The sequence below is a fragment of the Nansenia antarctica genome (assembly GCF_963989245.1).
Source record: "Nansenia antarctica genome assembly, chromosome: 4".
NCBI classification, from domain to species: domain Eukaryota; kingdom Metazoa; phylum Chordata; class Actinopteri; order Argentiniformes; family Microstomatidae; genus Nansenia; species Nansenia antarctica.
Genome location: NC_137689.1, coordinates 61,906,263 through 61,919,043, shown reverse-complemented (window position 1 = coordinate 61,919,043; position 12,781 = coordinate 61,906,263). Strand labels below are relative to the sequence as shown.

Genomic DNA, 12,781 nt, shown 5'->3' with positions numbered 1-12,781 from the left:
AGAGCTGGAGGTGGGCGCTAGCTGTGACTTCAAGGCTGCTGCTGACTCGAGCTGGAATGCTAAATCCACAGCTTTAGCTAAAGTTAGGTCGTCTGGCATCATTAACAACTTGTCTCTGAGCTTTGAGTTATTAGTGTGTTCAGCCAGCTGATCCCGTATCAGTTCGTCTTCCAGCACCCCGAATTTACAGAGGCTGGCTAGTCCCCTCAGATCAGCCACGTAATGGTGGATAGACTCACCCGTCTGCTGCCGACGTTGGCGAAACATTATCCGCCGGAGCATTACATTCTGTGGAGCAGCAAAATGTCCATTGAGCAGTGTCACACAGTCCGCGTATCTCGGAGCGGGTCCGAGAGTCCGAAAAATCCGCTGTCCCTCGCTGCCCAGTGAGTGAATCAGCAGGGCTTTTCTTCGTTGGTCACTAGCACCGGCCAACCCGGCGGCTACTATGAATGTTTCGAAGGACTCACACCAGCGAATCCACGGGACCGGTGGATCGCCCGGCAGGGCGAGGAACGGGGGAAGAGGTGAGAGTAGAGAATCCATAATCCTCGTCGCCAATGTTACGATTAATAACTGTCCGCACCTTGGATAACAGTCATCACTTTATTATCTCCTCACATCGCCATCTTGCCCACAACAACACGTGTCAACCGGGGGTAACTCCACTAACTTCCGGTGTCTCTTAAAGGTGCAGTCCCACATACATAACAGATCTGGCCAATTATTATAATATATCCAGAATTTTCCTGGATACACAGTGTACAGGTTTTTTGCCCTTGCCTGCTTGAGTGTTCAGTCATCATGTGAAGTGCATTGGGTCACATTTTGTGAGAAATGTGCCATACAAATAAAACTTGATTTGATTTTGAATTACTCAATTACTTGAATTACCCATGGCACAGGGTCAAGAACTAAAGTAGGAGATGGCAGAACTCCTATTCCAACTGGAACAACTGGAACAACAACTTCCTGAAGAATGAAGAGAACGAAACAGTGATGAGCTCACCAAGCATGACATGCAGGGTAAACTCCTCCTTTCTACCAAGAAGGATGTTGTACTCTCCAACAGACCTGAATATGACATATCTGCGCTTCAGCCTTGTAACCATCCACAATCCAGAAGCAGCTATGGCTATGGGAAAAGAAGTGCATGGGCAGCTTGGGAGGCAACACCAGATCTGACAGAAACCCTGGTCGCCCTCACCTTGGAGCCTGAACAGATCAACGCAGATGTCCATGTCTGAAGACTGGAGCATATGGTCATCATCATGTACAGCAAGAGCTTTGGCTCCAGCCGAGTAGATGAAGCCAGACATCGGCTTTTCTCAAACAGTACCAAGTCCCGTGAGAACCTGCCTCCCACCTAAGCTGCACTGATTCAGCATGTCAAAATGGCACTGCTGCAGGCCAGCTTCTACTGGAACCTGGCAACCTCTGTCCAGCTGTTCAGTACATGGGGCTGGTACTGGTACTCCACGACCAAGACTTGGGAACCTTGCTGGACTCATCTAGCAGATGCCAATAAAGCCTGCACCATTCTCCTCCACTGCAGCTGCAAAAAGTCCTGTAGAGGGCGATCCTATAGGGATCCTATAGTTTATTTGACAATATAAATATTTCCTGGCAATTAAGGTGTCTAATTCTGATTATGATATCATTATATTGTTGAAATTCTAAACACCTTTGGTCAATATTGATAGCATTTCACTTAGACTGAAAAGAAGATAAGTTATGATAAAACTCAGTTTTGGGTAGTTGCCATCTTGGAAATAAGCAAATTAGGGGTCCAGACACACCCAATCATGAATATAACACTAGAACCGCCATGACGTCAATTTGACCCACGTGGGTTTTTCAATTGTACATAACTTTGTTTTAATAAAATATTGAAGTCCCCCCGTCTTTGACTTTTCCTAAAATGGTGTTGTGTTGCACTTCCTATTATTAAATATGGTATAGATACATCTAAATAAAAAATACAGGCATTTATACCTATAACCGCCACGACGTCAAATCGACCCACATATAAAAATGCATTATAACCGCTATAGGCAACGGCACAAACAATAGTCCCTCTACGCGGCATTGCATTGTTTATGTCGTTGCCTAGCAATTACAATGATATGATTCAAAGTCTACTCATTCTCTCCGAGGGACTGCGTGGCTGGTCTGCTTGTATGGGAAGCCATTCAGCACAGTGCTGTAGTCTACGTGATACGCAGGACTACGCCGTATACCCACTAGGAAAGGACAAGGATTTCCATATACCCACTTAAAAATGTACAAGGATACGTAACAGTGTTTTGTGACAGAACTTTCACTTTCATTCATAATATTCACCCCGTCTGTGTTACGAAGCACTTGACTTTTGGACCATTGGGACCTTAACATGTAATGTTAGATGTATAACGTTAGACAGGGAGCGCAGATTTATTTTTATGGCGTTCCGAAATGAACGATATGAGGCTGGGAGGGGAAAATCACAGTAGGCTATACCCACTAGAAAAAACTAGACTACACCACTGATCATAACATTCTGTCCTCCAGAACCATTTGTAACCCTGGGTTACCAACCTTGCATAGTATATATTTATGTGTAAATATATAAATAATATAAAAGAAGATATGAATTGTGTGAAAGAAACCGATTTATATGTGTAAAATAGTAAATAGCAGGGTTGCAGACTTATTGGATTGGTCAGTCAGAGACTTGACCCGCCTTTTGGGTTTCCATGGCAACGGAGAGTAACGTCTTTTTCCTTGGTTTCCCTAAATGAAGCGAAGCAACGGCAAACTGGTGGAAAATGTGATTTGATTGAAGAATGAAGATACAGTTACAGATAATAGGATTTGAAGATTTAACTTCTAATACTAACTGTGTTGAAATGGATGTTCTGGCAAGTTAGGTAGCTACACATCGCGCTAGCTTTAGCCTCTCTTTAGTTAGCTAGCTTTAGCCTCTCTTTAGTTAGCTAGCTTTAGCCTTGTGACCGACCTATTTTACTCATGATATGAGTGTAATAGAATTAAGATGACGACATACATATAACAACATATTAGGTGAGATGTCCGGACATATGAGACATGAAAAACGAACTCACAGCAGGGCTTGACATTAAGCTTTTTCAGGTACTTGTCCTTCGGACAAGTGAACTTATCTTGTACTTGTCCGAGAGCTCAAGTTACTTGTCCAAATCCAAAGATTTTGAAAAAGCAATAAATATTAATAATACTTTATTATACTCTCACCGGCCACTTCATTAGGTACACCTTTTCAACTGCTTGTTAACGCCAATATCTAATCAGCCAATCATGTGGCAGCAACTCAATGCATTTACGGTAGGCATGTAGACATGGTCAAGACGATCTGCTGAAGTTCAAACCAGCATCAGAATGGGAAATAAAGGTGATTTAAGTGACTTTGAACCTGGCATGATGAAGTGTGATATTATAGTGTCAATATGGACCAAAATCTCTGAGGAATGTTTCCAGCACCTTGTTGAATCTATACCACGAAGAATTAAGGCAGTTCTGAAGGCAAAAGAGGGGGTCCAACCCCAAGGTGTGCCTAATGAAGTGGCCAGTGAGTGTATGTGTATGCAAATAACACATTTGACTACTATTGATAATGATGTATCCTTCATTTTCAAATGTATTCATTAAAAAATATTTTGTAATTATTTAAAATTGTTACAATGGGGTAAACAGTGATTACCCTAACCCTAACCCTTTTAGATTAAGATTGGCCACAAAAGGGATGAATATTTACAAAACATGTTTGTAACCAGTGGTGTAGTCTAGGTGATACGCAGGACTACGCCGTATACCCACTAGGAAAGGCCAAGGATTTCCATATACCCACTTAAAAATGTGTGAGGATACGTAACAGCGTTTTGTGACAGAACTTTCACTTTCATTCATAAAATTCACCCCGTCTGTGTTACGAAGCACTTGACTTCTGGACCATTGGGACTGACTATAGCGTCATAGGCTACGCCGCTACGCCATCAAAGGGGGGAGATGCGACATGAAATATGTCAAAATGCAGCACTATCATGAACAGATCAGCCTTATAACATGTAATTTATATATATATATATATATATAACGTTAGACAGGGAGCGGATTTTTATGGCATTCCGAAATGAACAATATGAGGCTGGGAGGGGAAAATCACAGTATACCCACTAGAAAAAACTAGACTACACCACTGATTCAGCAGGTGCTCTCAACATCTGCTGCCAGCCAAAACTTAATTCCAAATTGATCTGGCTTGTTGGGCATATATTGCGTGAACCTGCACCTTGTTTTCGTCGGGAACAGCTGTTCGTCCACGGTGATGTCCTGCCCTGGCTTGTAGCAGCACACTTCAGCCATGAGGGCAAACCTGTCGGTGGTCAACCATTTTATGACTTGAAATATTCATTTGTGAACACAATGCCTTAATACAATGACAGAGTACATTTTGTTGTAGGCTCGGATACTAGAAATGCCGTAGCCAGGCACAGATGTCAATTTGACCCGTTGGCGGTTTTAGGTATACAGCGCCCTCTGGCGGTTCTAGTGATAAGCATGCTAATGTGTTTCTAATAGTAAAAAAACATAAAATAGACCCAGGCTTACATTTCTAGTTTATTTGGTTCAAAAGTTATAGCTGAAACCTTTTTCGGAGGGCGGCCATATTGATTTGGCCACCATGGCGACCCTGGTGGTCGTTGGCTCGGGCGCCCTGGCTAAATCATTAGAGCATACTCTGAGCTACATCTGGGCCAATTTGGTGCTTGGTGCTTTTGCACAAATTTGGGCAAAAATATCCCGAAGGCCCCCAACGATCTCAAATAAATACTCAGACAAGCAATAGAGTTAATTGTCAACAACCCTATTAAACACAATTGATTATCACAGATTCAGTCTCAGCAACGTCAAGCTGTCCCGAGGGTATGTGATCATCATTGCTGGGGGCAAATTTCCTTTGTTTGCCGAATGAAGAACCTGTTGATGTTTTGAGTATATAGTCTTCTCTCAGCATTGCCTAAGGCTGGTAGTGTTGGCCGTGTGGTAATGTCTCTGTGGTGAGAAGCTAAGTGAGCAACCGACCACAGGAGGTGTGATGTCTCCTCTAGCTGGGGTGCTGGTGGGGACTTCCTGAGACGCTGCAACTGAACATGTTTGAGGTCAAACCGCTTCCTCCTACTCACAAGCCTGCAGCGAATGGCCCTCACAACGCAAAAGTACAAGCTGTATGACTGACATACATTCTAGGACATTTGCGTACATTCTATGAAAATAAGCTTTAGGATTTATAGCAACAGCTTTCCAGCATGGTAAGAGCACAGATATTCTATCTAACTCATTTTTATTTCCTGTTCCTTTTTAATAGTATTCTGCATTTTAGAAAGATTAGACATGGTCTATTTAGGACATGCATAGTTGCTAGTTTTCAGATGGACTTTGCGATGTTACCAGTGATTGCAGCTTTCAGTATAGAAAAGACTAGACCACAAGTATAGGTGGTGACGGTTACAGTATTGATTTCTGATTTGTGGCACTTTCTCTATGCTTCAATGATCCACAGTTTGGCCATTCCTCCTGGATACAGGAAAAAATGCATGCCTCAGAAACTGACCAAACTCGTTTCACATCTGGTTCTCCTAACTTGTTTGTTCACTTTTTTTTTTCTCTGTCTGTCTGTCTCTCTCTCTCGCTCTCTCTCTCTCTCTCACACAGACACACACACGCACATACACACACACACACACACACACACACACACACACACACACACACAGACAAACACAGCAACCATGAGTAGCTTCCTCATCCAATCCAAAACGTTCACCTGGGGGTGCCTACTTCTTCATTTAAGAAAGATTATTGTTACGGTACTTCATGCTTCTTTAGAGTTGTTTTGCGTGATATTTTCTCAGTGGAGACGACATGCTGATGTTGTCTTCTCCGGGGCCAAGGGGCTGTTCCTCTGAGCAGTTTGTCTGTGTGATTGCTTCAGCTGGGCTCTGCCATACAGTCAGATCTCTATCAGTGTTCCATTTCCGCAGTGATATCTCTATCCATCCAACAGGTTCTGGAGCATTAGCCACATCAGGTTTGCAGCAGCTTGGCTGAATCTTATTACATACTGTGTGTAAAACATTATTTTCTCTGTAAATATACAATATACTGACTGTAGTTTACAGTACATTATGTGGTGAATAGCCATTTCCAACAGTTAAATATAGGCAGGTATTGGCAGCCGTGTGAACTTTTGACTTTATATATAATTCTGACAGTTTAAATTTAAAGCGTCATGAAGCCAAATCTGCTTTGCCCAATTTAACTTTGTAGCCAACCTAACGGCTGCATGCAGTTGTAAGTCATAAAAGGACTTTAGCCGCAATATCTCCTTTATATGGTCACATAGTCACATGGTTTGCAAAACAAGCAAATGAAGCCTGTGAGGCTTATCAGAGCTGGATGAAAAAAGGTCAAAGGTAAACTATATTACAACAAAGGGTACACAGTGATCCAGGGTACCAGGACGAGGGTAGAAAACCGCTTAAAACAGACACTATTATTCTCTGACTGGGTGAGAAGATACATAATATCTGTATCATGTAAAAAAAAAAAAAAAATCCTATGCCAAGATGCCTGAGGTTACGCCTACGCTTGGAGAGGTGTGGATGTCGGGTCAGGGTAGAGGTAGATGATTAGTCATTCAGGTTGCACATTTACAGAATGAGGTAATTACTTCAAATGCAGCTTCCTTTCCTGCTCTTGTTAATGAACAAACTTTGGACAGACTGTCTTGTCACTTGAGAGGTAGGTAAACATGACTGTTCTTGTGCGTACAAGTAAATGTTTGGTCATTTGATCATTCACTGTTTAGTAAGGGAACAGGGAAGTAGTATTAGTATTAGAATTATCTCTTGTACTCTCCTACTAATAGTAAGAAGGGTTGTTTTCTATCTCTGTCTTGCGCAAGAATGTAACAATGTCACTTGTGAAATAGGGAACAGCATATCACATGTCACAGAGAACTTTCAACATACAAAATGGTATCTCACAGGTTCTTCTCTTCTCTTCTCTTCTCAGATTCAGAACTAACGATGGTATCTCATGGTTTTACAGTGCAAAGGTATGTGGTTCCTCTTGGACGTTTTATGACACGTAGACCTCTTGCAGGGTGATCTAGGATCATGGATATTCTAGGATATAAAAAAGGAATGACGGCTCTACCATCACAAAGCTCCTCACAACCAACGAGAACTCCTGCTCTCAAGAACTTCACCATTCCCAGGAAGAAGAGGGGAGATGGAAAAGGTTTGTGAAACACACAATTACATTAACAATACATGTAACAGATGCTTTCAATTATTGAATACAATGAGTATTAAGTTTGATTCATATCAATCGACAACATGAACCCTTACGATACCAGTAGGTCGTCATGCATAAAATAAACATTAACAAATGGTTTGAACAAATCATTTGTGATTTAAATGTAACTATTTCTCATGAAATATATAATATCTGCCTTACATACATATAGTCAAATGGGTTTCTTATACATGTCCTTCTCATTTCCTTACAATATACAACACGATGACAATATACTAAACAATACCTACAAAACAATACCTACCTACCCTGAATTGGTGGGATTCCTTGCATTCCATTGTCCTCCCAGCAGCTATTTTGGAGCTGTGTCCTAAGGACACCAGAGACTACAGCCTGCTCCAGGTGACGCTGACTGAGTCTCGCCTGGACACGTCCAAGGACATCTCAGACACCTGGAACTGTGACCAGTTTCGCTTGATCCATAATGAGGAGCTGCTGAGAGAATTCTCTGATAAAAGGTGGCGATCAGATCAACACATCTCTTTTATTGTTCAGGAGTGTATGCTTTTGCAGATTACAACAATGTGTATAATAATACAATATTATTGTATACACATGTTCATCTCTTCAATAGAGTTATCTGCGCAACTGAAGTTGATATGCCAGGTGTAAAATGACTAATTAACAGAATGATGTATATGATAATTGTTTGTGTCTTTAAAATAACTGTAGTATGTACAGTATATACAGATTCAACAGTAGATGTTGTACTGAGGAGTCAGGGTTTCATATTTAACCTTTATTCATAAGTTGTAATGTACCTATCCATCATAGATAATATGCACTACAAAACATTCTTAAACACTGTTACTCTTGGTCCATCACCTCCCATCCCATTTTCCTCAATTTCTTCAATTCAGTAAAACTTTACTTGTCCCTTCAGGTCAGACATGCGTTTGAAAGACAGACACGTCAGAGAAATGGAGGAGAGGTTCTGTTTTTTAGTCACATCATTCCATAAGGCTTCACAGATCTATCAGCGCGGCCTGAGGATCGGGGACATGACGGAGCAGCACTCCCTGGGAAACCCGGCATATGGGGTTTGTTTATACAGGCACGTTGACGTGGCCGTGAGACATTTCTCTGGTAGCAACACACTTCCAGGAAAAATACTCATCATTTTCAAGGTTAGTTGGAAATACTTATTAATGAGATCATGTTTGTAATACCAATGTTATCGCTAGCGCTTTATTTGTGATACATTACTTCATAGAATTCAATACAACCTGCACCTGGCACCAAATGGTGCATGGTGCTTTGTATAATGAATCTCAAAGAAACAAGCAAGTATAGTAATGTGTATGTAGCTATGTTATTACCAATGTAGTTTGTAGTGAAATACTGCTTTACCGAATCGTATTGTTGTATTTAACAACCAATGGAAACATTGACTTATGTTCCAGGTCCTCTTCGGGAAGGTGAAGAAAGTTCCTCCAAGTTTTGGGAAGTGCAGCACACATGACCCAACAGTGAATTATGACTGTCACATGACTAAAGACCCAGCTGGTCCTAGGGACAGCCTCCCTTTGCAAGTCCTAGCCTCATCTGTAAGTTACACACATCTTCAAAGAGACAAATTAAATTAAACTAAAATAGTCTTTATTTAGGAAAGACAAACACATACACACACAAACACACGTGCGCACACACACTGGATACAGGAAAAAATGCAGGTCACAAAAACTGACCAAACTCGTTTCACACCTGATTCTCCTAACTTGTTTGTTCACTTTTCTCTCTCTCTCTCTCTCTCTCTCTCTCTCTCTCTCTCTCTCTCTCTCTCTCTCTCTCTCTCTCTCTCTCTCTCTCTCTCTCTCTCTCTCTCACACACACACACACACACACACACTTTAACCTGTATTTGATTATTTGATTTGGCTGACATATTTTGTGTTGTGTTCACAGGTGTTCCTCTTTGACTATGATGAAAAGCAGGAGCTGAACGTGAGACCAAGACAGTGTTTACCATATGCTGCAATTTCATTGGTCTCTGCTTTAAATACAACACCTACAAATCTGGCTCAGGAAGCTATTCCATCTGCAAGTCTGGCTTGTGAGATTGCTGTGTCCTCGAATCTGGCTCGTGAGACCACTGTGTCCGAGAGTCTAGCTCGCGAGATGACTGCTTCCTCTAGTCACTCTGTTACATCCTCTACCCTGTCGTCTAGCACTCCAGTCCTGTCTATGAAGCTAAACCCATTAGGTAGGAAAGTCTATGCCTCTATAACAAATTCATTGCTTTATGGATATTGTATTCCTATATACAGTATATCATGATTCCTGGATTTTGTGTATGCATGTGCATTTCTTATGCTGTATTTCCCATGTAAATACACTGGAACATTTAGGTGGGGGATATGGCCGACCTTGGAAAAACATTTTCATTATCAGTTTTACTCTAAAGTAACTGTGAAACCATGTTGTAAGTCGCTTTGGATAAAGGTGTCTGCTAAATTCCAAAAATGAAAATGTCAATGTGTCAATGTGTCAATGTGTCAATTTCCCTTAGGGGACAATAAATGTGTGCTAATTAATCATATACATCATTAGGTGGTGTTCTAAGGTTGTCAACCCATGTACATAAGCTATATTCATACATAAACTGTAATTTAATTACGTAATAATCTATTGTTTCCTCCTTCACAGACTCAGTGTTATGTTTGAAGACATGCACGGTGGCCGAGAGATGGGGCAGGGGGCAGAATACAACTGTCAAATTCAAATATTTTGGAACGCCTGAAAGCCCTGCCTCTGGATACAAAGCTCAAGAATTTGAAACGACACCCTCATTCCAAAGTGTTGACGAACCGCAGACATCTTGTGACCAAACACCATCCCTAGACCAATCGCACCACCAGAATGGCAGTGATCACTTCCTATCCCTCTTGAGTTCCTGGACACCTCAAGTACACTTGACCCCTCCGTTCAACCTGCCACCACCACCATCCAGTGGCTCAATTCCATTTCTGGAGGACAGTGCTAATTATGGGGTAACTCAAATTAACCAAAATAAACTACACACAAGTAGTCATGTCCATTCTTGTCAACAAGTTCCAAACGCCCTGTCCAGAAACCAGAGTAACCCATGGCAACCACAGTGTGAGACACCTACGACAACAGGTGTAATGGAACCCATCTCTTCTGTTGTTTATGCCTCTCGTGTGATTAAGGATCCCAGGATGCTTAGACGATCGATAGACAGCAACATGCAGGCATCGACCAATGAGGAGAAACTACCCCAGGTCGACACACAGAATGTCAGTTCTCCTCCTGTGAGGAACCTTTTCATTGCTCCCTCAGCCACCTGCAAGACAGAGAAACAGCCATCGTTTAAGATGTTGCAAATGAAATTCCGGAAATATTCAGAATTTTTGGGGCTGACTAAGGAGGAGAGGTATGAAAAAGTATGCTCTGTAGAATATTTAAAACTGGAGGACAAAACAGCATTACTCAAGAGAATCAATTTCTACGAGAACTATTATCAGAAGCACAAAAGGGGTTTGCTGACTCACAATGACAAGAAGACTGTCATGGACCCAATGCTATCACACAAAGGAGGACGTGAGAATAAAACTTCCAGTACAGACGTGAAAGAGAGGCACAATAGTCAAAAGTCTATTGAGGGCACAGACACTCAGCAACAGGTCAGGTTACATGAAATTCCTATTAACATCGACTGTCTTCGGAGCTCGCATTTCCTGTCCCCAGATATCTTAACCCATAAGCCAGAATTTCATACATGTAAAGCTGTGGAGGACAAAATGCCTTTTGAGAGCAAAACAGAAAACATGGAATTGGAAGAGGCACCGTGTATCAAACATTCCAGCCCTGCACCTTATGCGATACGACCTATCGCATTACATCTCGCAAGAAATAAAGAAAGGCACAAAACCAGTTCAGGGATGAAACCAGACAGAGCTCTGGAAATAATCCCTGAGGATCCAGGGCCTTTGCATCCATCCTTATTAATGACCCTTATCTACAATGAATCCACATGCAATGGTGCTGCACAGCTCACAGAACAGCAAGACCAAACTGACAGGCCCAGCGTCACTCCAGTGGAGTCCATTGGACATTCTGACAGTGTATGCCTACACACACCAGCTCATTCCAAAGGTCCTATGGCTACCAGTGGTCTCACTGTAAACTGTAAGGCTATGGCAGTAGAAACAAAGACTCTGAACCATCCACCGGTTATCAAACAAAAGGTAAACTCGCAGGCCATTACACAGGACACCCCTGTGAGGTCTGAGGGTAACTCAATCCTGGAGGGGAAAACCCCAAACTCTCTCACTGCAAACAGTGAAGGGTGTGTGGAAGGCAGAAAGGTGAGGTCAGAAGCAGCGGAGGAAACACCCCAGGGTGGTACTAGTTCTCAGGATTACATGATGGGAAGAGAAACATTGTCAAACCCAATGAGTAGAGTGTGTGACACAGTGGAGAAGAAAACACCATCAGAACCAATGTGTCCTATCATTTACAAATTCCACTCTGACAACATGACTGTCTGTGACATGGACATATCCGATGAGGAGGCTGAGAGCTCTGATGTCTGTACTTCTGTCTTGTCTGGTAAGGAAAGTGAGGGACACAAGGAATTCTATGGAACTGGCCGAGTTCTAGAACCGGAATCCACAACGTTGTGTTCTATGAACTGTGATGATGTGAGTGAAAATACTCAGGAATCTGAGAACCACTCTGATAATATGACTCCCTGTGACATGGAAATATATGATGAGGAGGCAGAGAACGGGGACAGCTGTCCTTTAGTCCCGCCCAGTCATGGCCCTGAAGAAGACAGGGAATTCTATGGAACTGACCAACATCTAGAACCCGAACCGGCAACATTGTGTTCTATGAACTGTGATGACGTGATTGACAACGCACAGGATTGTCAGACTGATGTAATGGACGTCTGTGAGGAGGTTTGTCCTATGGAGGTTTGTTCAGAGGAAGAGGTAAGCACTGTCTATCTTTTGGACTCTTTGAGTCGAGGTCCTAAGGCAGACAGGGAATTCCATAAAACTGACCAAGATCTAGAACTGAAATCCAAGACATTCAGTTGTAAGATCAGTGATGACATATATTACAATACTCAATGTCAGATGGGTGCCGAATCACAACAGGAAGATTTGCTTTACAGCTCCCTATGTAATAGGCTGCAATTTCATCAGCTGTTTCTGTCAGCGAATCAAAACGCTGCATATTCAGTATCTCATAAACATTACCTCAGACTTAAAGGTGTCAACAGTCCCATGGATGCCAGCAAATCCCATCTGCCACCGTACAACCCAAACAGATTAAACAGGGCAGAGCTATGCAACCTCCATATTACCATAAAGGCTGACAGAGAAAGAGAATACACTGCTGAATCACTTTCTCC

The 12,781-nt window shown here is 42.2% G+C and overlaps 1 protein-coding gene across 1 annotated transcript; it reads left to right on the top strand.

Moving 5' to 3' along the window:
- Window positions 1-7,223: 7,223 nt before the first annotated feature.
- LOC308156217 (protein TASOR-like) lies at window positions 7,224-10,585 on the top strand (the record flags this gene model as incomplete). Its single annotated transcript, XM_080529570.1, has 6 exons — window positions 7,224-7,320; window positions 7,688-7,856; window positions 8,282-8,525; window positions 8,802-8,945; window positions 9,304-9,342; window positions 10,577-10,585. 6 exons carry the CDS (start codon window positions 7,224-7,226, stop codon window positions 10,583-10,585), a joined length of 702 nt encoding a protein of 233 aa, XP_080385696.1.
- Window positions 10,586-12,781: the final 2,196 nt, after the last annotated feature.